The sequence below is a fragment of the Mustela erminea genome, chromosome 6, assembly GCF_009829155.1.
Source record: "Mustela erminea isolate mMusErm1 chromosome 6, mMusErm1.Pri, whole genome shotgun sequence".
Taxonomy (NCBI): domain Eukaryota; kingdom Metazoa; phylum Chordata; class Mammalia; order Carnivora; family Mustelidae; genus Mustela; species Mustela erminea.
In genome coordinates, this window is record NC_045619.1 from 84,431,211 (window position 1) to 84,459,011 (window position 27,801).

The window sequence follows — 27,801 nt, forward strand, 5'->3', positions numbered from 1 at the left end:
TTCTTGAATATTTGGGTTGTCTTTAACAAGCATATGTAACTTCTGTAATTTCTTTAAAAGTAAAAAAAAAAAAAAAAAATGACAGGACTCATTTTTCTGAAGAGTCCATAACAAAAATTTATTGGTAAGAATATTATTCATGGGACGCTTGGGTGGCTCAGTCGGTTAAGGATCTGACTTTGGCTCATGTCATGATCTCAGGATCCTGGGATAGAGCCCCCACATCTGGCTTCCCATTGAGTAGGGGGTCTGCTTGTCCCTCTGCCCCATCCAGCTCATGGGCTCTTTCAAATAATTACGATCTTTAAAAAAAGAAAAAAAAAAAAAAGAGGGGTGCCTGGGTGGCTCAGTGGGTTAAAGCCTCTGCCTTCTGCTCAGGTCATGATCCCAGGGTCCTGGAATCAAGCCCCACATCGGGCTCTCTGCTCAGCGGGGAGCCTGCTTCCTCCTCTCTCTCTCTCTGCCTGCCTCTCTGCCTACTTGTGACCTCTGTCAAAGGAACTTTAAAAATCTTTAAAAAAAAAAAAAAGAGAGAGAGAGACAGAAAAGGGAGAGTAAAATGGGAAAATATTTACATTATAATAAGTGGAAAAGACATAAACATACATATGTGTGTAGCTTTTCATTGAAAAGAACTGAGAAATAATAATCACTTACATATCCATGGTCCAAATTATACCTAGGTGATACATTTTCTTCTTTGTTTTTCTGCATTTCCCAATTTTACTATACGAATACAACTAACTTTTGCCATAGTTTCTGATGTTTTTTGTAAAGGAAAAATAAAAACTAAAAATTCAAGAGCCCCCACTCAGACTTAAGTAAATCAAAGTTACAAAACTAAGCTACCATCAAAATAAATTAAAAAAAAAAAACAAACAGGTATGTGTAATGAATCCCCTACCTCACTCCTAGTATCAGGAAGTGATTCCTGCGGATGGAGACAAGCATGTGCTACCTTGATGACGTGTTCCAATTTTTTTGGTTGCTCCTCTACTTTAGCTGCTAGAAATAAGGCCGCTGGAGCCACAGACTGGATGGAAAGAAAATAAATTACATTCATTATTTATTCCTAGATCAAGGTAGATCTAAAAAAGACCTAAGTCTCAAACCAAATTCCCTGCTTGCCCCAACTTCATCACTTCTCAGTAATGCCTTTTCTCCTTAAAATGCCATTCCCTCTCATATCTGTTAATCCATATCCATCCACTCCCAAAAATCAACCCTTCTTGTAACAAACTCTCGTTGAAAGCAATCTATGTGAGAAACGACTAGATGTAAATAGTTGGTTTTCTATTTAAAATGAAGTTCTTTAAGTTATATCATAACCCTCTATATACTTGTTTTTCAAGGTGCAAATTGAAAGTAGATTAGTGATTGCCAGGGGCTAGAATAGGAAAATGGGAGTGACCACAAATGCATAAGAAGTTTCTTTCTGGGGCAATGTAAATTTTGTGGAATTAGACCATGGTGATGGCTGCATAACTTGGTGAATATATTAACAACCAGTGACTTGGGATACCTGGATGGCTCAGTTGGTTAAGTGTCCAACTCTTGGTTTTGGCTCAGGTCATGATCTCAGGGTCATGGGATTGAGCCCTATGTCCACCTCCATTCTCAGCAAGGAGTTGACTTGATTTTCTTTCCCCCCACCTCTCCCTCCCCCTCTGCCTCTCCCCCTGCTCATGTGCAGTCTTTCTAAAAGAAACAAAATCTTTTAAAACAACAACAAAAACTCAGCATACTGCAGACTTTAAAAGGATATATTTTATTGTATGTGAATTATCTAGAGTATACTTATATATGGAGGGAGCACAAATCTTATAAAAGGGAATTTTAAAATAGTGTTATATTCAAGATGTTATACAAAGGCACACAGGGAAAAAAAAATCTCAAGCCAATACACAAGTAAACAACAAATTCGTCACAAAACAATGTTAACAGATTAGAGCAATATGACATAAATGTAGCCTGGTAGGGATCTAAGAAATCTCAGAAATTCTACTGAATCTTAAGAATATTTCAATGAATCAAAGATGGCAATGGCAAGAACCAGGAGTCAAAGAAACATGATAAATAATTTTATATAATTTAAGTATCTATTTCACTTTATGGAGTAGAACTAATAGGCATTCTAATACTTCTTTATATCCTTCCTGCTATCTGCTATTTCGCTGTAAGAGATTTTTACCCACAAATCCAGTTCACAGCAGTAATTCTCTTCCTTCATGTTTGTTGCAGTTTTAAGCAGCAAACTCCATATATACTGCTAGACCTCAGGATAAACAAAGCAGAACCAGAGGAAGATAGGCACAAACAAGATGTGAGTAATCAGAGCATACTAAATTGAGGGGCGCCTGGGCAGCTCAGTCATCTGCTTTCGACTCAGATCATGATCCCAGAGTCCTGGGATCGAGCCCCACATCAGGCTCCCTGCTCAGCAGGGAGCCTGCTTCTCCCTCTCCCACTCCCCCTGCCTGTGTTCCCTCTCTCGTTGTTTCTCCCTCTGTTAAATAAATAAATAAAATCTTAAAAAACACACACTCTCAAATAAAATATTTAATAAAGGAAGGAAGGTCAGACAGACAGACATATCCAGTCCTAGGGAGGACTAAAAGGAGGAAAGAATAACACTCATTAAAAATTAATTTTAAAAAAGAAAAAAAAAATTAGTAATCCAGGCATTAAGAAATCAAGTTTAGAGTAGGCATTAGCAGTAGAAAAACGGGGGGAACCGCAGGTATGATTTTAGAAAATTAACAGGGCTTCACTAAATCTTTGTGTATGTATTTGTGTGCCAAGAAAAAAAATTCTAAAATGTCAACAGGATTCTCTCTGAGCAGCTAGCTACAGGAATATCATCATTTCCTCTTTTATTCTCTGTTTAAAAAAAAAAAAAAAAAAAAAAAGATTTTATTTATTTATTTGCCAGAGAGAGAGAGAGCACAAGCAGGGGGAACAGCAGGAAGAAGGAGAGTGAGAAGCAGGCACCCACTAGCACGGAGCCTAACTCAGAGCTCTGTCCCAGGACCCTGGGATCATGAGCTGAGCGGAAGGCACACACTTAACCACCTGAGGCCACCCAGGTACCCCTCTCTCTCTTCTTTCAATTTTATGATGACTATGTACAGAAAAAACAGCTAACATTCTAAAAATTAACAGGACTTTTTAACTGATAGGAAAAAGCAGAAAGGAAAAGAAATACTTAAAAACAACACTAAGATTTTTAGCCTACAACTTTGTCTTCAAAGAACTAACAATACATTCAAAAGGCACAAACTAAAACATGGTGTACAAACAATGGCTAACAAGGCAAGGTAACAACTCATTAAGTGGAAGGCTGCAAGAGGTAAATTTCAGTCTAATTTTTGCACAACCATGTAAATACTCACTGGTCCTCATGGAATCACTTACCAATCCAGTTTACTAAAGCATGTTCCTATCAAAGGCAATTTCTAAGAGGAATTCATATACCAGGTTAGAATCTAAGATTTTCTCCATTTTAAAAGAATAAAAATACCACCTAGTATTTATTCATTATGTACAGGCACTTTGTAAATTAATTCACTTAAATATTGAGGCACCTAAGTGGCTCAGTGGGTTAAAGCCTCTGCCTTCAGCTCAGGTCATGGTCCCGGGGTCCTGGGATCAAGCCCCACATCGGGCTCCCTGCTTGGCAGGGAGCTTGCTTCCCCCTCTCTTTCTCTGCCTGCCTCTATGCCTATTTGTAATCTCTGTCAAGTAAATAAATAAAATCTTATACACACACACACAACACACACACACACACACACACACACGTGTATATATATATATATAAGAACCATGGGGGTGTCTGGGTGGCTCTGTTGGTTAAGAGTCCAACTGTTGATTTCAGCTCAGGTCATGATCTCAGGATCATGGGATCAAGCCCCAAGTTAGGACTCCAAGCTTTGCACTCAATGAAGAGTCTACTTGAGATTCTCTCTCCCTCTCCTTCTGCCCCTCCCCCACTAGCACTCTCTCTAATAAACAAATAAATCTTATTAAGTATTCTAGGAGACAGGCGCTATTACTGACTCCAAAGAGATGAGAAAACTGAGGCCTATGGTAACTTACCCAAAGCCATATAAGCAGTTCACAAAATCCAAACCTAGACAGACATGTCTGACTCCAGAGCCCATTCTCTTAACCACTAAGCTTGACCCCTTAAGAATAAGCTAACCAGAATAAAATACACCCAGTTAAATGTTAGGTATTAAAATACAGCACCCAATTTCATAAAATATGAAATATTACATAAACACACCAAGTTGCTCACCATTAATTTTATACTCCCTCATTTGAAAACATTTAAGACAGTACATTTAGAAATTCAATTCATGAGGTTAAATTTCTTCTCATAAAAAGTAATACAATGCCACAAATTAAATGAAAATTAATCATTTAATCATGTCCACTGAAGAAATAAAATGTATTTCCACTGAAAGACAAGTTCTCTATCCTCCATGGTACTGGAAATATACTTTATCTTCATCTGAGTGGTGGCTACATATACATACAGTAATAATAATAATAAGGCAAAAAGTAATCAAGTTGCACATTTCAGGTTTTTGTGCTTTACCGTTATACCTCAACAAAAAATTTTTAAGAAGTTTTTAAAGGCAAGAGTTCTAGGCCTCAAAACTCTATGAACAAAGAAATAGAACAAAATGAGGAAAGTATTCACAACACATGACATACGGCTCTAACATATGGGAGCTCGTATAAATAAGAAAATCAGAATAAAAGAGGAGCAAAGCGAACCAAGTCAATTTTTAAGTCGATTTTTCAATTTCATAAGAACAATGACCTAAATAGGTTTAAGAAGCTTGACTTCACTAATTTAAAAAAATGTAAATTAAGAAAATAATTTAGGATGCCCTCTATCTTGTTTACCGCTGTATCCCAAGAGCACAACAAGTCGTTAAAACTTACTATTTCCTGATGTAATAAATACGTTATTTGTGAGGATGCAGACACATCCTCACAGCAGTTGTTTCCACACTGCTGGAAACAATATATACTGATATAATCTTTCAATAAGGCAAACTGACACAACAAAACAATGTATACTGATAAAATCTTTCAGTAGGGCAAACTGACACAACAAAACAATGTATAGGGGTACAATCTTTCAGTAAGGCAAATTGAGAGGACAAAAATTTTTTAAATGCAGCCCTATAGACGCAGTAATTTTACCTATAGGAATTTATATTAAAACAATCATGTAAGTCACATAATACATGTACCAATGTTATATAACATTATATATAATTACTAAACTACAAACAACCCAAATATCTGCCAGTATGGAGGTGAAATATATGGTAACAACACAAAGAAATACTATGTGGCCATTTAAAATACAGCTAACACACATAAAGAAATAAAATAAAATAAAATACAGCTAACACTTGATCAACACTGGTTTGAACTGTGTCGGTCCACTTATATGCAAATTTTTTCTCTATAAATACAATACAGTACTATAATTTTATTTTGTCTTCCTCATGATTTTCTTAATATTTTCTTTTCTCCAGCCTATTTTTTGGTAAGGATACAGTATATGATACATATAACATACAAATACATGTTAACTATGTTATTGGTAAGGCTTCTGCTAGTTAACTTTCTGTGGAGTCAAGAATTACATGTGGATTTTCAACTGTGTAGAGATAGGTACCCCAACCCCTACCTCGTTCAAAGGTCATCTGTAATGAAAAACCACTATGAAAAGATATCCGATATATACTGTTAACTAATAAAGGCAATTCACATAATAGTAGTATAATCAGAAATTATTTTTTAATAGAAATACATAAATACTAGGTATTTACACACAAAAATGCCCAAGACACTATATGACAAAACATTTATCAATGGTTAACCCTGGCGGGTGGGATTACAGAGGATCTTTCACTTTCTATTATACATTTCCATATTAATTTTTACGGTAAGCATTTATTGCCTTTATAATGAGAAAAAAATAACATGAAAAATGCACAGGAGCTTGATAGGACAAATATCAATGCTACAACAATGTATTAAGTCCTCTCAAATTTGAACTTGGATTTATCACGTCTTAAACCTAAGATATTAAAGGGTGGTATTTTTGATCTGTTAATTCCAGAATGTGCCTAAAATCAATTCTCTAGAGAGGATCAACAATCCCAAATTTTAAAAGTCACTGTATTTTGGAAAAGGTCATGTCATCCACTGGAATTTCTCTATATTTATTGGATAATTACCAGTTCATTCATTCATTCATTCATTCAAGTTTACTGAAGGTGCTTCGGAGGATACACAGAAAAGTGAGACTCTGTCCTTGCTAAGCTTAATACACAGGAAAGAAGGAAAAATATAACTTAAAAGATATAAGCAGGAGAAGTATATAATATACATGTGCACAAAGTGGACAAACTGATTTGAGATGTATTTCATCCTAGATTTCAAATCTTTACCATTATAAAAAGGAAGACATGAAGAACATTCAGAATTGGCAAGACAGCTATGGACTTCCTCCTCAAATTTCATTCTTTATCCACTACCTTCTCTTACAGAGCTATCAGACAGATATCCTCATTAACTGCTTTTCCCTATCTTAATAAACTTGCTTCTTGCAATCAGAGGTAGGGCATGGCTGGAGGTGAGAGGTCTACTGGTAGGAGAAAGCCAAGATGACTGGATAAAAATTGGGAATACTTAATCCACAGATCCAAAGGGTTTCCGGTACAGTTACTCCCAATATTGAGTATGCCAACTTATATTACAAGAGCACTATCTAGCTTCACAGATTCTCTTTCCATGGCATTAAAAAAAAAAAGAGCTCAGGGGCGCCTGGGTGGCTCAGTGAGTTAAGCCGCTGCCTTCAGCTTAGGTCATGATCTCAGGGTCCTGGGATTGAGCTCCACATCGGACTGACTCTCTGCTCAACAGGGAGCCTGCTTCCCCCCTCTCTCTGCCTGCCTCTCTGCCTACTTGTGATCTTTCTCTGTCAAATAAATAAATAAATAAATAGCTCAAAGCCTATTGTCCTAAGGGTAAGTCTTAAACACTTTTCTTCAAAACACAACCTTTCTTTTAAAAAAAGGGGGGGAAGAAATATTTGACTCACAAATCCATCTGAAGTATTCATCAAGTTTAGCCCTATTACCTTGTGATTTAATTAAACATTACCTGCAACCAGGATACATAATATATATAGTGTACTCACTTCAAAGTCATTTATAATAATATTAAATAGAACCATTTCAGGTATCAAAACTAAAAATAGCACTATTTACAATTCTGTCCAGAAAAAAAAAAATCCCTTTATTACTATTATTTTCTTCTTCCTGTCTTAAAAGTTGCCCCCCATCATCACATAATGTATTTTCCCTCTCCAACCAGTCACTGATTGCAATTCTATCAAAGATTTTTAGAAAATCTAAATCACTTACATTCACTTGTTTTCCTGTGGCAACATTACTATTTACCACTTCAAAGGTTACACTTAAATTAAGCATCATCTCCCCTTTAATGCTCCTCTCCCAACCCAAAAATGGTAGTGTTCAATAATCTATTTCTTTATTAGAGAATCCATCTATCCTAAGGATGCACTAAACCTACCAAATAACTAACCAGACAGTTTACTGAAAAACTGGAAGACTGGATTCAGTGTGACACACAATGAAAGTGATCAATCCTATTTTCTAAATTTCAAATCCCAGTTCAGCAACATAGATCAACCTCCTCACCCCCCAAACACAGGAAATCGATCACAAAATGATTACGCTATACAGAATAGTAATAATACTTACATTTCGATGGAACTGTGTAAAGGACTGAATCATGTAGAATCGATGCATGTATACTATAGCAGTGTTGATAGTCAATTGTGAGCTAAAATGTTAAAGTTAAGGCCCCAAAACAGGCAGGCAGAACAACTCCCAAAAATACAACCTATATATCCTCCCAAAAGGACCATGCAGTTAAGCACAGTACACGGTTCTAAATGAAAATCATACTTAATTTTTCAAATTAAAGAGCAAATCTGTTTCCTTTCACCAAATTATTAACCGCCAACTGACGCTTAACATAATGCCTTACCCACAATCGGTATTCAGTATGTAAAACCTGCTGAACTGATAACAACCAAGCTTCTTAGCATGTGTGGATCAAGGAATATAAAAAATTTATGTAGACCTAAACCTGTCACTTGCCTCCTGAAAATCCTGCTGTGATGATCCATTAGCTCAGGATATCTCTTCACGTGACTTGTAACACCCTCCCTGATCTGGCCCCTAGGTATGTCTCCACTATCTACTCCCCTCCTAAGCTCCAAAAATTAACTTTTCAGTCCCCCTTGTGTGTGACAACTAAGCCTTCTCATATGGTGATCCCTGGGAGAAGAAACACTGTGGAATGATTTGATACTCATTCACTGACAAATTTTAAATGTCTTACTTCTAAAGCCCTCAGAGACAATGTGGGTTATTCAGGGAAGAGATTCTGGTCCCAAGATGTCAACAACCTTAATAACAACACACACATAAAAAAGGGCTAGATGTACTAAAACAGAATTTCAAACAGGAAATTTAACTTAGTACTGACCGAACGCTTGGGAAACAAATCAAATATCCTCAATAAACAGGACACCTCTTTTGAGGTGAGCACAACTTTAAGGTACAACATTACAGACAGCCACACACTATAATACGAGCTTCACCCAAAAATAATTTTTCATTTCCAGGGCCGAAAGAACTTTATAACTATATAAGCTTTCTCTGCTACAAAGTGAGCATATTTTCTGACAAAAATACTTGAGGGGGGGGTCACTAAATTATCTGATCTTTGAAATATAAAGAAAACAAGTACACATCAGAACTCTGAGTAAGTTAAAAACTCAACATTCTGTAAACGGTTTTTTAAAACATTAGATCCCGGGTCTATATCCTTACAAACAGAAACTGACATCCTTCCTTCCTCTGAAGTTCTGTAAGTTTTACAGTAGCTACTATCTGAACATGAGTGCCAGGCATTTTCTTAGGTACAGAAATTTACATGCAAGAGTTATCACTCCATTTTACAGACAAGAAAACCAAGAATTTGACAGGTTTCTTAAACAGCTATTAAGTGGAAGGAACGGATTTTGAACCATAGCTGGTGCATTAATCCTAGGCCACCCTCTCTTCTTAAGACCTACAGGTCCTGAACTTCTCAAAACTGTCTTTACACACTAAGTTCAAAAGGCAGCCATCAACGGTGAAACCTCCACCAAACCCCTGGGGAATAGCAGAAAAGTACAATCTCTAAGTCACCAGACCAGGAGACCAGAACACAACGAAAGGGGACCAGGAACGGCTGGTTAAAACACAAAGCTGCGAAGGATACGAATTCCCAGCAACGCTGGTGGCACTGGCAAGCGAGCGGGAAATTAACTCCGCCTCGCTTCCCTGGCGTTAACACTGAACTTCAGCCCGCCCCATCGGAGGCTCTCCCACCTAGACATTCAGACCCTGCCCACCTCCTCTCTCTTCCGTCCCTGACAAAGCCTGAGGCCTTGAAGCCCTAGCAAGGCGGGTCTGACTCCAAGGCCGGAGGCCTAGGCCGCAAGGATACACGTTAAGACGTTGTCCCATGTCCTGGAGCAGATTGGCTGCCTGCTGGCGATTAGAAAGTTCTTTATCTGGGTCCAGGCCAAAACGACGGGATGGGCTATTTTCCAGTTGTTCTCGAGTAAAATACCACCGTTTGTTGTTGTTCTTCCTCTCTCCCTCCATAGTGCTTCAACCAGAAGCCAGCGGCGGAGGCTGCAAGCACTTCCCAGCGTCACCTAAGCGGCGACACACATCCGCTGTGCGGGGGCAACCGCGACGTGACGAACTTCCGCTAAAATGTGGACGGCTAGGTTGTGACAGGCTTCCGCAAAGGAGGGCTAGTTAAAGAGTCTATATCCGGAATGGACCTCGCTACGACCTGTAGCTGAGTTAACAGCCAGTAGGTGACCAGGAAAGACCTTGAGTCTAGGACGCAGGCGCCAGTCATGTGACCCTGGGGGGGGCAGGGTGGGGGTAGAAGTTCTCGCTCGAAACCACGTTTCCTCCCGCGAGAGCCGGGTTTAGCTTTCGCGTGGTGAACGAATTGGCGAGTCAACTGTTGTGGCGGGATAAAGCGCCCGCCCACGCGCCCCTCGGCGGTTTCTCGGAGAACTTCGTTTGTAGCGGAGGTGACGGTAGAAAATGGGGGATATAGCGAACTTGACAGAGAACAGGTGAGACTGTCAAAAACAGAAAAAAGTGATCAGAGAGTGGCCCTATCGTATATCGTAATATAAAGCAGGTAGACAGCTCTTAACGTTGTTGGTAGCAGTGTAAACTGCCCATTTGCAAAGCTTTTTACAACGTTTACTTAAAGCCTTGAAAAAATTCTTGTGCTTCGCCACAGTGATTCAACGTGAGGAAATGAAATTTAATTCACAATGTTTAGTGATTGCCATGTTCTAGGCACACTATTGATACACTATTTCATTTAAAAGACACAACCCCAAGAGGTAATAACGTTTCAACCCCCGTTCTGTAGAGCGCGAACTAAAGGTGCTCCTTTGTGGAAAGCTTCTACCTCCACCTTGCACACCTAAGAACTTAAAAGTTCCTGTCATCTCTCAAGAAATTTCCCAGCGGAACGCCTAATGCCTGTTTGATCCTGGGCAAGATACCTAACTTCTTTGTCCCTCTTATATATAACTGTAAATGATAACAATAGTACCTACGTTTTAGGTTGTGGGAAGGACTAAATGAAGCTATAATTAATTAAAATCCTTTGTAATAGATTAAAATCCTTTGTAATAGGAACATCGAAAACATTCAGTAAATATTATCAGAGTCTTTATTATATTAAAATTGAGACGTATCCATGGCACCTACCTAATACAGTCCTGTCCTGGCCCTAGTAGTCAATAAATATTTGTCAAATAAATGGCTACAGCACCCTACAAGGAAGAAACCAGGGCTTGGGGAAATTAAGTAGTTTGCCTTATGCTGCACTGCTTGTAAGTGTTGATTTTTAAATCAGGTCTAATTCCATTGTTCTTGCCATTCTAGCAAACTGTATTCTTGCTTTTCTGAAACAATTTACCTTGATTAAATTGGGATAGTATTAGAATCCTTTGTCTTTCATAATATTTTGAGTTTTTTCCATTTTAGACATGGCTGCTTCCGCTCAGTTTGATTCTGATTCATTCTCAGACATATTTCCTTCCATTTCAGGCCCTCCTTTGCCCTATACTACCTATAATTAGCATTAGCTACATTTTACTCCAGAAAAATTCAGGTTCAGGAAGATTTAAGTGACGTATTTCAGGTTATAACATGTTAAAAAATAATGATTTCAAACATCTCACTATTGTCACAGGTGTGTTCCTTTTAGTAGAATAAGAATTTTTTAAAATTATGTAGTCATTATAGTCTCTTAAAGATTGATTTACTTATTTGAGAGAAAAAATGAGCTGGGGGGAGGGGCAGAGGGAGAGAGAGAGGGAGAAGCAGACTCCCTGTGGGAGCCAGATGCAGGCTCAAACCAGACTCGGGGATGATGACCTGATCCAAAGGCAGACATCTAACTGAGCTACCCAAGTCCCAATTATATTGTCTTTTAAACAACCAAAATTATTTCTCCCAGAACCCTCTTGCCTATTTCTCTGACCTTTGTTTGCTTTTCAAATTTTATTAAATTTTTATTTTAAACATTTTATTTTTCTGGGAGAGAGCATGCGAGCATTCTGGGAGAGGGAGAAGCAGACTCCCTGATGAGCGGAGAGCCTGACCCAGGGGCTCAATCCTAGGAACCTGGCATCATGACCTGAGCTCATGACCTGAGCCAAAGACAGACGCCTAACCATCTGAGCCACCCAGGTGCCCCTGGTCCTTCATTTAAACTCTTGGATTGATGGCTCCATTTTGAATTTGCTGTCCTGGATGAGTATACCAATTTTCCAAGAACAAGTTCTGGTATCTGTTAAGCTCTAGGCAATGCGGGTGGTAATCAGTGGCTATCCTGCCATACAGACCCAGGACCTATGTACTCAGAGAAAGGAAATATTGTTTGAGAGGATAAATATTTGAAAGTAGGAGGCAGTATAACAGTTGCTAAACAAGAGTTTTGAATCAGGCCTGGATTCAAATCCCAGCTATTTTTTTTTTTTAACCCTTGACTATTTCTATGTGTACAGTTTCATAGTATCAGCCATATTCAAATTGTTATGTAACAGATCTCCACAACTTTTTCATTTTGCAAACCTGAAATTTTATTTCTTTTTTTTTTAAAGATTTTATTTATTTGACAGAGATCACAAGTAGACAGAGAGGCAGGCAGAGAGAGAGAGAGGGAAGCAGGCTCCCTGCTGAGCAGAGAGCCCGATGTGGGACTCGATCCCAGGACTCTCAGATCATGACCTGAGCCGAAGGCAGTGGCTTAACCCACTGAGCCACCCAGGCGCCCTGAAACTTTATTTCTATATGCTTCATTTCCCCCTCCTCCCAGCCCTGACAACCTTTGTGTTTCTGTGAGTTTGACTGCTTTAGATCTCTTACATAAGTAGAATCATATAGTGTTTGTCTCTGTGACTGGCTTATTTCACTTAATATAATATCCTTAAAATTCCCAGGTATTCTTTTAACTACCTTGTGATTTTTTAAATAGATTTTATTTAATTATGAGAGAGGGAGGGGGGAAGGGAGTGGCAGAGACACTTTCTCCACTGAGCAGGAAACCAGACATGGGTCTTGATTTTAGGACCTCAAGATCACAGCCAAAGCTGAAGGCAGACACTTAACTGACTGAGCCACCCAGGGTCCCTTAGCTGTGTGATCTTAAATGTCATCTCTGGATCTTGATGGGACACCATCAGGCACAACAGGTGTTCAGTACATGTTTATTGTCAAAATCATTTCTTTCCAACATTTATATAGTCTCCAGATTAAAACATGAGAAGATGGTTTGCCATTTGTAACGATTCACAAATCCACATTCAGTTGGTGTCCTATGATAGTTTGAAATCGACCATGGTATGGGTATACAGGTAAATTATGAACAACCAGCTATCCAGAAAATACTTGTATGTGTATGTATACATACGTAAGTTCAAACATGAACATGAATGTGTAGCACACATTTATAAAAAATACAATATATGATCTTTATTATAAATTTCCTATAGCCAGTTGATTCTCACAGAATGCTTTCACTCAATTTTGCCAACTTCTTGATTCAAGAACCAACCTGTGATTACATTGGACAAATGAGAATAGGGGTTTTTTTTTCCAAAGGTTTATTTACTTATTTGAGAGAGGGAGAGCAAGCACACATACAAATGAGGGAGGAGAAGGGGGAGAGAGAGAGAGGGAGAGAATCCCAAGCAGATTCCCTACTGAGCATACAGCCCCATGCAGAGCTCAGTCTCAAGACCCTGAGATGATGCCATGACCTGGGCCAAAATTAAGAGTCAGATGCCTAACTGACTGAGCTACCCAGGCACCCCAGCAAATGAGAATAGTTTTGACTGTTTGTTGACATTTTAATTTGCATTAATCAGTAAGATAAAAGTGAAATAAGGGGCCAAGCATGGAACCTGCTCAAGATTCTCTCTCCCTCTCCCTCTTCTCCCCCGCCAAAAAATGAGACAATGAGACTTATGTTGGAACTTCACTTATTTGTCAGTGACTTGAGCAAACATCTTTGCTGAATTGGATAATCGTTTTTGAAACTGGAAGAACCTTTCAATTCTTTGTGCTCTTGACGATGTAATGGGCATAGATATGATGTATTTTTAAACTTAATCTACATTATTTACATACTATCACTTAAGTCTAGTCAAAATAAATCAAGCTTTTGTTTGCAGCATTTACCATTTCTGTAGTCTAAATTCTCCCATTGTGGCCAGTTTCAAGCTACCAACATGACATCACAGAGCATGGACTTGGGATGAGATGAACATACCATCACATAGTATTTCCGCCATATAGATACTATAGACAGGGACTTCTGGTTTCCAGTCTGATATGTAAAGAGCTTGGAAGTCATTACTTCTATTTTTATAACAGCAACAACAACAACAAAACCTGTATAAACTGAAAATCAACAACCCTTATTAGATTTTAAGCAAAGCATTAAGGGGACAGGGTAAACCTCTACCACAAAAACTGGAGAAACAGGCAGAATCAGAAAAGGCAGAACAGAGACCCATGGCTTATTGAGACCAAAACTATTATTGAAACCAGCAACTGGTAGGTATACATGAAGGGCAGTTGCCTAATTGGTGGAGACTGAACTTGGCCTAGGTTGAGAGACTTGGAAACAACAACAACAACAACCAACAGAGGTGCACCTGGGGGACTCAGTCAGTTAAGCCTCTGCCTTCGGCTGGGGTCATGATCCCAGGGTCCTGGGATTAAGACCCACATTGGGCTCTGTGGGGAGCCTGCTTCCCCTGCTTGTACTCTGTCTGTCAAATAAATAAATAAAATCTTTAAAAACAAAACAAAACAAAACCTCTTGAAACAAAACCTCTTGAGGGCCCCTGCACTTTCATGAGTTTTACTTCCAGGAGCCCCATAGTTCTTACTGTGAAGATTGGAGAAAAATCCCCTTGTCCTTCTGGAAGGGAAAGGGAAAAAAGAGCTACTTGGAAATAGACCCAGAGCATTCAGTTGTCCTTAACAAAGGCCTGTCCTCAGTGGAAGCTATTTAACAGAACCTAACCAATACAGGAAAAGCAAAATAACCAACTCTAGCATTTGTGAAGGTCACAGTCCGGAGGGGACACAAGCTTACTAAAAAACTAAGACCTGATAGGATTATAAAGCACTTTCGTCACCCGCCCCCCCCCCCCTTACCAACACATCAGTAGGTCTCCTATATAATAGCAGGTGATTATAACAAAAGAACTACAGACTCAGACTCTATTTAAGAAGGAGTCTGAAAGGAAACCCAAAGACAACAGGGGAGACAAAGACATCAGAGGAAATTTTAGCCTGTGATACCTACAGCCATTGCAAACAGGAAATAGCACCTGAACTCCCAAACAGATAAATGTAAAACATCCATTCCTTTTACTCAGTGTATCATGTGTAACTTTATACAAAAAAAATTATATATATATATATATATATATATATATATATATATATATATATATGGAATGCTAAAAGACAAAAAATGCAGTCTCAAGACAAAGCAAGTATCAGAACCAGAGTCATATATGGCAGAAATTTTTGAATTGTCAAAATGGGAATTTAACTGATTAATATGCTAAGGACGCTAATGGAAAAAGTGGACAACATGCAAGAAGAGGTGAGTAATGAAGCATGGAAATGAAAACTAAGAGTCAAAAGGAAATGTTGGGAATAAAAATAAAAACCTGTAACAGGGGTGCCTGGCTGGCTCAGTCACTAGAATGTGTGACTCTTGATCTTGATCTCATGAGTTCAAGCCCCATGTTGGGCCTAGAGCTTACTTTAAAAAAACAAAACAAAAAAAAAACTGTAAAGGAAATGAATGCCTTTGATGGGCTTATCAATACACTGGACACAACCAGGGAAAGAAACAGTGAGTTTGAAGATATGTCAACAGCAACTTCCCAAACTGAAAAGCAAACAGAAAAAAGAATAAAAATAACAGAATGTACACATACAATAGATAAAATTTCATGAGCATAAATAATAGTAAAATAATTAGGAAGAGATGAGTTTTTAGTATTTACTACCTTTACTTTTCAATTTATTTAATTGTAAGTTTTGATAATTTTAAACAACCATCTTGTAAAACTCCCGAAAATTTAAGAGGCAGCTCAAAAATCAGTATGAACTGGTTCAGCACACCACTGCTTGAAATAATGTAAAGACTCATCAGAAGTACCATATTCACATTTAAATACTGTTTGTTTCCATTATATACTGAACACTATGCTAAGGAAATTTGCATACATTATCATTTAATTCTCATAACTCTGAGATAGATACCATTGCCATTTTTTAAAATAAACAGAGGCTTAACCTATTCAAACTCAGATACTGAGGGTATGGCAAAAGTAATATGTGAGCCCAAGTCAGTGCTCTTTCTATTCACTGCCCTCTGAAACTTACAGTATAAAAAAGACTGGTGCAAGAAAAAAAGGGTAACTGGCTCTTGATTCCTTCATTTTTCTGAAGTTACTTAGCCCAGTCCCACTCCAGCTCTACTGTGAACCCATAAATCCCGTGTCTCCTTAGGTAAAGGGAGTGTTAGTCATAGTAATTCATAGGGCATTGTCATGGTTACCAAACAGACTCCAGTGCTCCAGCCTGAACATTCCAGAGGACGACAGGGAGGACCTGAGATGGCCTTCTTCAACCTATATCTATTAGGATATCAAAACTCCTTTCGGGACAAGAAAAGGGACACAACTGAAGAAACAAGTAAGGGGAATTTGGGTAGAGGTTTAGAAGAGCTTCTTCTTGGCCATTTCTTTTTCTACCTTGAGTTAGAGCTTTATCACCCATAATTAACAATTACACCAGTCACCAGCTAAAATTTACGGAGTACAGAGATTATCCATTGAGTTTCCCTCTTCTGTCATTTAATATCCTTATTAAGACATTCAACTTGTTCAACTGAATAAACGTTCATTATTATCCATTTGCTCATTTAGTTAACATTTACTAAAAACAGTTTTGTGCCAGGCTTCCTGTTGGTGATTGGGGACAGATAGGATAAGGTCTCTGCTATGAAGTGGCCATAAAGATAAATATGCAAACAAAAAATTTGCAGTATAATGTATGAATAAATTAAATATGGAATACTGTGGGACCACAAAAGAGGAAGTACCTGATGTTATTGGATTTGAATGAGCACAGGAGAATCCTTTAGGAAAGACTTCACACAGAATGCTGCCAGGATGATGGGAATTTGCCAAGTAGACCAGAAGAGAATATTGCACAGACAAAGGAACAGAGAGTTGAGAGAGCCATATTCACTGAACTCTTAAGTCCTTGGGTACAGATAAAGTGTAAAGACAGGTGCTGGGAAGTAAGCCTTATAAACTTGGCAGGGGCCAGGAAATTGAGGATGCTGTTATCCATGCTAAGCATTTTAATTTTATAGGGAACCACTGAAGGATTTTTAATGGGCAATGGTAAATATCTGATTATATTATCCCACAATGCCTAGCAATACGTAATACATAATGCTCTAATGTTCCAATACATAGAGATTTAATAAGTACTTGTAGGTAAGTAAATCAATAAATGATATTTGAATGACTAAAACAGGAAGTTAGAGGAGGCTTTGGAGGAGATGTGACAATTGGTTAAGGTCTTAAAAGATAAATTGTCTGAGGGACACCTGGGTGGCTCAGTCAGTTAAGTGTCTGCTTTCGGCTCAGGTCATGATCCTGGGGTCCTGGGATGGAATCCCACATCAGGCTCCCTGCTCAGCAGGGAGCTTGCGAACAGGGAGCCTGCTTCTCCCCCTGCCTGCTCTGCCAGCCACTCCCCCTGCTTGTGCTCTCTCTCTGACAAATAAAGTAAAAACAAAAGATAAATTGTTTGAAAGCACAGAAATGGAGGAGAAAGGGTATTTCAGACAGAATGGAGAACATAAGTGAAGGAAATTAAGTGTTGGCAGGTACTAAAGCAAAGTTTTATTGGGGTGAAGGTAGTAAGTATACTGGTAAGTATAAAACACAAAGATTGAGAGAGACTAGTATAAAACTCTATTAGGTAGAATATATCCTTTTTCTAATGACAACAAAGCAGCTGTTTTACATATGCAGCTTTCAGGTAAGGTTTGTACAAAGGGTCCCACTGGTGGACCCTACAAATCCCTTAATAGCCCCACACCTGCCCTCCCCCGCTGGTCGCCACCCATCCCAGCATTATGCCATGGGCTGCTATTGTCTCCAAATAAGGCGCTCTTCACCTTCTCTGAGAGAAACAAACCTGGCCTACTCCATAAATCTTCCTTATTCCAAGACTAGGCCTCTGCTGGCTGCTCCAACCCTGCCTGCCCCTACTAAATGGGACTTCTCACTATGAGAGAACTAAGCACCAAGCATGGGTTTTTCCTACCCAGTTTGCTACCTAAACTAGTAAACAAAACCATGTACCAATCCAAAGAGGTCTGAGTTTCATTTCTAATTAATTTTGCCATAGGCTAGGCAGAGAGAAAGACTTGGCTTTACAAAACTATGGGGTAATAGGGGCACCTGGGTGGCTTAGAAGGTTGAGCACCCAACTCCTGATTTCAGCTCAGGTCATGATCTCAGGGTCTTGAGATCAAGCCCCATATTGGGCTCTGTGCTCAGCAAAGAGTCTGCTTGAGATTCTCTGCCCCTCCCCCCCTTATACTCACTTGCATGTACATATTTTTTTTTAAATAAAACTATAGTGGTAATAGGAAAGTATGCTGTTATCATCTGCTGGCCCAATGTTTTTCATGACACTGGCAGACTATTAGAAACTGGAGGTTTGGCCAAACAATTGGCCTAAGATGTAAGGTTAGAAGGAAGACATCAAATTTGTCACCCCTACATTGTTCCCCCAAGACATCAAATTTGTCACCCCTACATTGTTCCTCCTCCCCTGTCAATTTTATACTCTCTGCTTACCTCAAGATTTAGACAGAGGAGGTCCACTTGCTAACTTCTATTTAAAAATCCAAAATTTTGTTGGTTCAAAAAACTTAATAATATGAAGCTATCTATTTAGTATGTACTGTATGCCAGGCATTGTGCTGAACATTCCACATGCATGATTCCATTTCATTCTCTCAACATGTCTGTGAGGTAGGTATTACTAGTCCCTTTTTACCAATAAGGAAACTGAGGCTCAAACAGGTTAACTTACTTACACAAGGTCAGTGATAGAGCCAGAATTTGACTCCAAATTTTCAAACACATATTGCTTGTGCTCATTTTTAAGCAGTAATGGGAACAAATGATACAGATCTTTGCTGTGAGTGGGCCACTATACAAGTGACTGATGATCAGCCTTTCTCGGAAAATCTGTTAACTCCTAAACCCTGAATTTGAATGTCAGGTGGGCTTTATGTAAAGTTGTTCACTATTCCCTAATAGGTGGTTCTCAAGATTCCCAGGAGCCCACCATTCACTGGAGCTGAATGAGTGGTAACTTTTTGCTCAGCTAATGGGCAGAGTTGTTGACTTGGGAACTCTTCCATGGAGTCAGTGCTTTGTAACTTTCTCTCATACTCCTGGACAACTTCCCTAGAAAGTTAAAATTCTCTAGCCTTAGAGTGGTATTCTGCAAGCATGGGGCAAAGAACTGGGTGGGTTCCTCCTCCTCTCTTTTAGTCTCTCTCATATACACGTATGCACACATCACAGAGTTATTATCACATGGTCTGCTGCATGCAGATATCAAAACAATAGTTTGGTGTTTTCAGTGCTTAAGACTCAAACTTTGCTGGAGTTGTTGGTGAAACCAGGGGTAGAAGTTTATCCACATCTTATTGCTCCATAGAAAACTAGGAAGTTTCACTTCTGGGACAAGAATTTAGTGAAACCACCATTTGACAAGGCAACTAGTACCTGATTCCATCTTTCCAGGAGGCGTCTTGAACTAAATATGGTCCATCTGACCCTGGAGTGTGGCTAACCTAATCAACACCCATGAACTTGAGACTACCAACTACAGATCCCTGGTATAAACCTGCTAATAGATAACAAGCTAGCAAGTTCAGATAAATTAATTAAGTGCTATATAATGCAAGTTGAATATAATTACAGTTGACCCTTGAACAATGCAGGGGTTGGGGCACTGACACCCCCCGACAAAATCAAGAATCTGCATATAACTATTGATTTCCCAAAACTTAGCTACTAATAACCTGTTGACCAGAAGTTTTAACGAGAGCATAGGTTGTCCAATTAATACCTATTTTGTATATTTATTATATATTGTGTTCTTACAGTAAAGGTGGAGAAAAGAGAATGTTATTAAGGAAATCTTTAGAGCAGGCACCTAGGTGGCTCAGTCAGTTAAGCAGCTGACTTCAATTCAGGTCATGATTTCCGGATCCTGGGATTGAGCCCTGTGTCAGGCTCCCCACTCAGCAGCAATTCTGCTTCTCCCTCTTCCTCTGCCTCTCCCCACCATTCGTGCTCTGACTCCCTCCCTCTCTGAAATAAAATCTTAAAAAAAATTTTTGAAAATCCTAAGAGAAATTACATTTATAATATTTAATTTTCTTTTGTTGTAGTGTATTAAAAACATCCATGTAGGGACACCTCAGTGGCTCTGTCAGTTAAGTGTCTGCCTTTGCTCAGGTCAGGATCCCAGGGTCATGGCAAGGAGTCCCACATTGGACTCCTTGCTCAGTGGGGAGCCTGCTTCTCCCTCTCTCCCTCTGACAAAACAAAAAGTTTTGTTTTATTTTAAAATTTTGTTTTTATTTTAAAAAACAAAAAGGCATTCTTTGGGAGATTGCCCAACTGTATCTTCAAATTTTCTGTGTCCAATGAAGTTCAAAACTATGTTGTTCAAGAGTCAGTTGGACTGTAGACTCTTACACAAATAGTTGGTTAAAGATTATATTGTAAATTGGGAAATCAAGAAAAGATACATACTTTATACATTTTAGTTTCACTTAATGCATGTAACTGTAGATTCGCCAATTTTTTTGATATGGTGCCAATTCCACATCTTTGAAAATGTGTCTGTTGATGAGTGCCATGGCCTTGTTTGCCCCCATAGTGAATCATGTATAATTTCCATTTGGGTCTGTTTAAAGTGGAGTCAACCATTTGCAAAGCAAACTTATTTTATTTTATGATTTTTGTATTTTTCAAAACTTTTAGTTATCTTCCTCATGTATAATCAGAAAAATTTAAAGTTTTCTATGTAATTCTTGGGGCACCTGGGTGGCTCAGTTGGCTAAGCATCTGACTCTTGGTTTTGGCTCAGGTGGTGGTCTCGGGGTCATGGGATCAAGCCCCACATTGGGCTCTGTGCTCAGCACAAGAGTCCGCTTCTCCCTTTCCCTTCTCCTCTGCCTCTTTCCTGGACATGTGTACACTCTTTTTCTCTCTTTCTAAAATAAATAAATCTTTAAAAAAGAGTAATCTTTGTAATTCCTTTTCAAAGCAATATTAAATGTAATAATGCTAAGAGCTTATAAGGAAAACGAGTCCTCTACCCCAGTCCTTTCACCTCCACTGTACAGAGACTTTATAGTTATTTCTTTGGTACTTAACCTTCCTACTTCTAAGGAAAATGCTAATATGATATGTATTGATTTATCCATTTTTGGCCATTATATATTGCCTTCCTGAGCTCAATCCCATCATGACCTGAGCCAAAGGCAGACACTTAACCAACTGAGCTACCCAGGTGCCCTAAAGAATTTAGTTTTCTTATGCCATACCCTGTGCTTCTCCTCTCCCACCCTGATTTTAGTCATATCATATCATAGTACCCTGATATAGTCATATCATAGTTTTAGGTTTGTGGTAGGCAAAATTCTAAGAATGACCCACAGTGAACTTTGCCTCTATATGATCCCCTCCATCTTTGGACGTATGTGGAACCTCTGAATATTATGGATACCACGCTCCTTGATTGTTACTTTATATGGAGAAAGGAAGATTATCTGAGTGGGCCTAATCTAATCACATAAGCCCTTTAAAAGCAGTGTTTTCTCCAGCTAGCCCAAAAGAAGAATTCAGAGATTGGAAGCATGAGTGGAATTTAACACATCATTGCTGGCTTTGAAGATGGAGGGGGCCACATGCCAAAGAATGTGGGTGGCATTTAGGAGCTGAGAGTGGCCTGGCTGACAGCCAGCAAGGGCTCAGCCCTATAACTGGAAGAAACGGAATTCTGCCAACAACCTGAGTAAGCCTGAAAATAGATTCTTCTTTAGACCCTCCACATAAGACCCCCACCGAGACCAATACCTTAATTTCAGCATTAGGAGACTGAGCAGAGGACCCAATCAAACCTTCCCAGAATTCTGACTTAACAAAACTGTGAGGTAATAATGTTTCAAGCCACTAAGTCTGTGATGCAGCAATAAAACATGAATATAAGTTATATGAATAAAAGTTAAAATCAAGTCTTATAGTGCTAAAAACTGTTCACTGATGAGGCACCTGGGTAGCTCAGTCAGTTAAGTTTCTGACTCTTTGTTTTAGCTCAGGTCATGATCTCGGGGTCATGAGATCAAGCCCAGTATTGGGCTCCACGTTCAATGTGGACTCTGCTTGAGATTCTCTGCCTCTCTCTCTAAAATAAATAGATAAAATCCTTTTTAAAAATTGTTCACTGCTAGGCCAAATAATGTCATTATGATAACTTTTGTTCAACCTTTTGCTTACCCCTAGAGTTAGGAATTGCCACCATTTTTCATTTGCTTGGTTCTTGATATATTTATTATTTGAGAGAGAGAGAGAGAGAGCCTGTGTGAGAGACAGCATGAGAGGGGAGAAGGTCAGAGGGAGCTGGGAGCCTGATGCAGGTCTTTATCCTGGGACTCCGGGACCATAACCCCGGGGGGAAGGCAGTCGCTCAACCAACTGAGCCACCCATTTACCCCTTGATATATTTATTATTATTTTTTCCCCAAATATTTCAACATCTCTGTCAAATGCCCAATATATTTTTTTCAATCCCTCAAAACAATAAATTCATTCGATTTTTGTTCCTAACTGCCGCTCACCTACTCCGTCTAGACTGTTCACTCTCTAAGCCTGGGGAATAGCTCTTGTCCATAGAATTTGCTTTTGCCTCTCTCCAAGGTTTTATTTCCTATTTCCTGGAACCATGTTTTCTTTCTTGGTTTACTCCCTCCCTTTCCTGGAATATATCCTTGAATAACTTTCTAAGAATGTAGAGGAGTCAAAATGGTTATCCTTTGAATAACTTTCTAAGAATGTAGAGGAGTCAAAATGGTTTTACTCTACCCTCACACTTGATTGTCAGTTTTTCCAGATGTGAAATTCTAAGTTGAAAATTCTCATTTTCTGAGAATTTTGAAGGTATGTCTTTATTGTCCTCCAGCTTCCAGTTGAATTCTTTCATATGTGACTTATTTCTCTCTGGAAGCTTCTAGTTTTTTGTTGTTCCTTGATGTTCTGAAATTTTTTAATGATGGAATTTGCTGTAGGTCTTTTTTCATACATTGCAATAGGTACTGCATTAAGTTTTTCAATCTGGAAATTAGTGCTCTTTATTTCTGAGAAATTTCCTTTAATGTTTATTAATTTATTCTCTATTTTCTCTCTCTTGTCTTTTTGGAATTTCTGTTTTAAGGATACCTGTGTGGCTCAGTCGGTTAAACGTCTGCCTTCTGCTCAGGTCATGATGTCAGGGTCCTGGGATCAAGTCCCACCTCAGGCTCCTTCCTCAGCAGGGAGCCTGCTTTTCCCTCTACCTGCTGCCCCCTCTGCTTGTGCTCTTTCTGTTGCTATCTCTTTCTCTCTCTGGCAAATAATAAAATCTTTAAAAAAAAAAACAAAAAAACAAAAAAACTTCTGTTTTGTCAGCTACAAAGCCTGAGATGATCCTCTAACTTAACTAATATTTCTCTTTATTTTCTTTGGGTTTTTAAAAAGACATTCTTTGGGAGATTGCCCAACTGTATCTTCAGATTTTCTGGGTTAATTATCTATTGCTGTGTAACAAAGTATCCTAAAACAAAGGCTTAAAAAAACATTTATTACCTCACAGTTTCTGTGAATCAAGAATCCAAGGAACAGCTTAGCTAGGTAGTTCTGGCTCAGGGTTTCTTATGTGGTTGAAAACAGGATGTTAGCAGGAGTTTCAGTCATCTGATGGCTGGAGGCCTCCGTTCTTCTCTGACTGTTGAAAAGACACCTGTTTCACACCACATGGGCCTCTCCATAAGCTGCTTCAGTGTTCTCACATGTTAACTAACTTCAGAGCAGATGATCCAAGAGAGAAGGAAGCCACAATGCCTTTTTATGACCTAGTCTCAGAAGTAACTATCACTTCCACCTTATTCTGTTTGTTTAAAGAGAGTCACTAAATGAAGCCCACACTCAAAGGAAGGGGAAATAAGCTCTCTTTCTTCAAGAAATATCTAAGAAGTTGTAGATATATGTGACAAACACCACACCTTTGTATCAGAACATTTTATTTTGGTTACTTTAAGTTCCAAGGGCCATTTTTGGTCCTCTGGCTTTTCTTGTCCACAACTTTTTTCTTGTCCACACCTTTTCTCTTTTCTTCATGAATATTGTACTTTATTTGAAGTTCTGTTCCCTGGATTAGCTCTGTCTCCTTTGTGCTCTTTTTCCTATGAGTTTATTTTGGTCTCCTCCTCATGATGACTATTGTCAAACAACTGGTGATCCTTGGCTCTCCATTATAATTTAAGAGTGAGGAACTAAAAGCTGTGTGTGTAGTAGTCCCTTGTGGGCATCACTGGGAGCTTTCCTCTGGATGTCTACAATTTTTCCGGGGAAGGATCCTATAATTGTTTCTCTGGGGATTGGTTAGATGCTTGTCTGCTAGCATACCATGACCAGGACAGGAGAAGGTGGTATTGAGAGTCACAGTTTTAAGGATCTCAATTTTCACTTAATCATCAGATTTGTAGTTTTGCACCATATGCCATCCCTCACAGTGAATCCTGACTAGGGGTGCAGTGCCTGTTTGATTCAGTGCCTCCAAAGAAATACTTTTTTTTCAGTTTTATTGAGATGTAATTGACAGATAACATTGTGTAAATTTAAGGTGTATAACATGTTGATTTGATATACTTATATATTATAAAATGATTAACACCATAGTATTAGCTAATACCTCCATCTCATCACATAATTACGCTTTTTTTTTTACCTTTTTTGTGCTAAGAACATTTAAGATCTCCTTTTTTAGCACCTTTCAAATATATAAAACAGTGTTATTAACTATAATCATTGTGCTGTACATTAGATCCCCAGAACTTACTCATCTTAAACTGGAAATTGGTACCTTTTGACCAACATTTCTTCATTTCCCCCATCCCACAATCCTTAGTAACCACCATTCTACTCTGTTTCTGTGAGTTCACAGCTTTGTTAGATTCCGCATATGAGATCAAACAGTATTTGTCTGTCTTTGTCCAACTTACCTGACTTAGCATAATGCCTTCAGGATCCATCCCTGTTTTGCAAATGGCGGGATTTCCTTCTTTCTTTGGCTAAGTAATTTTCACTGTGTATATATACCATGTCTCCTTTATTCATTAATCCACTAACAGACACTTAAGTTTCTACATCTTGGCTATTATGAATAATGCTGGAATGAAAATGAGAGTGAAGATAATGCTCCGAGATCTTGTTTTCATTTCCTTTGGATATATAACCAGAAGTGGGATTGCTACGTGTGCTACATGTTATGTAGACAGAGTTTCAGTATTTACCTTCCTGTTCTCAGACCTATTCTTTACTCATGCCTTCTATGGTACCTGTTACATTATAAGGTTTGGACCTCTCAGATGAATTAGCCCAATTCCAGTTCTCTCCTCCACTGCAGAAACTTAAGTTAGAACTTTTTCCATTCTGAAAGGTTAATTACTACCCCTCTGTCCACTTTCTGTTTTCCAAAATATATTTCTCCTGAAATGCATCATCTGCTCTTGTATCCTTGCTCTCCCTCTCTTTGCCCTTGAAGGTTAATACCATTGATGTTATTTTGGTGTCATTTTAGCAAATTTGGGAGAAGAAGGAAACTTACATGTTCTGTCATTTTTTAAAACCTTTATTTGGTGATATAATTTCAAAATTATAGAAAAGATGTAAGATTAGTACAAATAAATTCCCTACACTGTATATCTAAATTAGCCAATTGTATTTAGCCACATTTACTTTCCCTCACTCTCTCATTCTCTCTCTCCAAATATATAATTTATATATATATATAATAAAAATATATCAACAGATATATTTCTCATCTAGTTGAGAATAAATTGTTCATATTATATCCCTTTTCTCCCAAATAATTCAGCTTGTATTTCCTTAGAATAAGAACATTTTCTTATGGACCATTTCCTTACACCACACATGAAAATAGACTCAAAATGGATGAAGGACCTCAATGTGAGAAAGGAATCCATCAAAATCCCTGAGGAGAACACAGGCAGCAACCTCTTCGACCTCAGCCACAGTAACTTCTTTCTAGGAACATCGCCAAAGGCAAGGGAAGCAAGAGCAAAAATGAACTATTGGGACTTCATCAAGGTCAAAATCTTCTGCACAGCAAAGGTAACAGTTAACAAAACCAAAAGACAACTGACAAAATGGGAGAAGATATTTGCAAAATACATATCAGATAAAGGGCTAGTATCCAAAATCTATAAAGAACTTATCAAAATCAACACCCAAAGAACAAATAATCCAATCAAGAAATGGGCAGAGGACATGAACAGACATTTCTGCAAAGAAGACATCCAGATGGCCAACAGACACATGAAAAAGTGCTCCACATCACTTGGCATCAGGGAAATACAAATCAAAACCACTATGAGATACCACCTCATACCAGTCATAATGGCTAAAATTAACAAGTCAGGAAATGACAGATGCTGACGAGAATGCGGAGAAAGGGGAACACTCATATACTGTTGGTGGGAATGCAAGCTGGTGCAACCACTCTGGAAAATAGCATGGAGGTTCCTCAAAAAGTTGAAAACCGAGCTACCCTAAGACCCAGCAATTGCACTTCTGGGTATTTACCCTAAAGATACAAATGTAGTGATCCGAAGGGGCACGTGCACCCAAATGTTTATAGCAGCAATGTCCACAATAGCCAAACTATGGAAAGAACCTAGATGTCCATCAACAGATGAATGGATAATGAAGATGTGGAACATATATATATACATAAAGGAATGCTATGCAGCCATCAAAAGAAATGAAATCTTGCCATTTGTGACAATGTGGATGGAACTAGAGGGTATTATGCTTAGTGAAATAAGTCAATCAAAGAAAGACAATTATCATATGATCGCCCTGATATGAGGAAGTTGAGAGGCAACATGGGGGTTTGGGGGGTAGGAAAAGAATAAATGAAACAAGATGGGAACGGGAGGGACACAAACCATAAGAGACTCTCAATCTCACAAAACAAACTTAGGGTTGCCGAGGGAGGGGGGAAGGAGAGGGTGGTGGGGTTATGGACATTGGGGAAGGTATGTGCTATGAAGTGTATAAACCTGGCGATTCACAGACCTATACCCCTGGGGCTAATAATACATTATATGTTAATTAAAAATTTTAAAAAGAACATTTTCTTAGATAACAACCCACAATATAGGTATTAAACTCAGCAAATTTTAATAGTGATTCAACACTATTATCTAATTATCTATAGTCTACATTACAATTTTTCCAGTGTCCCATTAACGTCCTTTAGAGCAAAACTTTTCCTTCCAGGATCTGATTAAGGATCAGCATTGCATTAGTTGGCATGTCTCTTTAGTCTGCTTTAATCTGGAAAAATTCCTGTGTTCCTTTGTATTTCATGACATTGACATTTTTTAATAGTACATACAAGACATTTTGTAGCATTTTCTTTAATATGGGTTTGTCTGATGTTGCTCATAATCAGATTGGGTATAAATATTTTTGGCAGGAATAAGCAGCATTATGTCTTCAGTAGGTCCCATCAGGAGGCTCATAATATCAACTTGTCCATTACTGGTGATATTAACATGGGGCTTTGGATTAAGGTGGTGTTTGCCAGTTTTCTCCATTGTCAAGTTGTTATTTTTGTGTTGCAAGTTGTCAAGTTACTATTTTTGTTT

General features: G+C 38.5%; 2 protein-coding genes across 4 annotated transcripts in view; one reads left to right on the top strand and one right to left on the bottom strand.

Moving 5' to 3' along the window:
* CCNT1 (cyclin T1) overlaps positions 1 to 10,130 on the bottom strand; it is a 36,166-nt gene extending 26,036 nt beyond the window's left edge. For 2 of the 3 annotated variants that reach the window (XM_032348053.1, XM_032348055.1), the window contains exons 1-3: positions 9,622 to 10,130; positions 7,821 to 7,902; positions 905 to 1,033 (exon numbers count right to left, since the gene is read on the bottom strand). In XM_032348053.1, the coding sequence (XP_032203944.1) occupies positions 905 to 1,033; positions 7,821 to 7,902; positions 9,622 to 9,782 (372 nt within the window). In that variant the 5' untranslated portion in view covers positions 9,783 to 10,130. The remainder of the gene's footprint in view (positions 1 to 904; positions 1,034 to 7,820; positions 7,903 to 9,621) is intronic. The other variant, XM_032348054.1, reaches the window with a different exon arrangement.
* A 6,169-nt stretch (positions 10,131 to 16,299) lies between these two features.
* Positions 16,300 to 27,801, top strand: part of TEX49 (testis expressed 49) — a 29,037-nt gene continuing 17,535 nt past the window's right edge. The window contains exon 1 of the mRNA XM_032348060.1: positions 16,300 to 16,451. Within this exon, the coding sequence (XP_032203951.1) occupies positions 16,307 to 16,451 (145 nt within the window). The 5' untranslated portion in view covers positions 16,300 to 16,306. The remainder of the gene's footprint in view (positions 16,452 to 27,801) is intronic.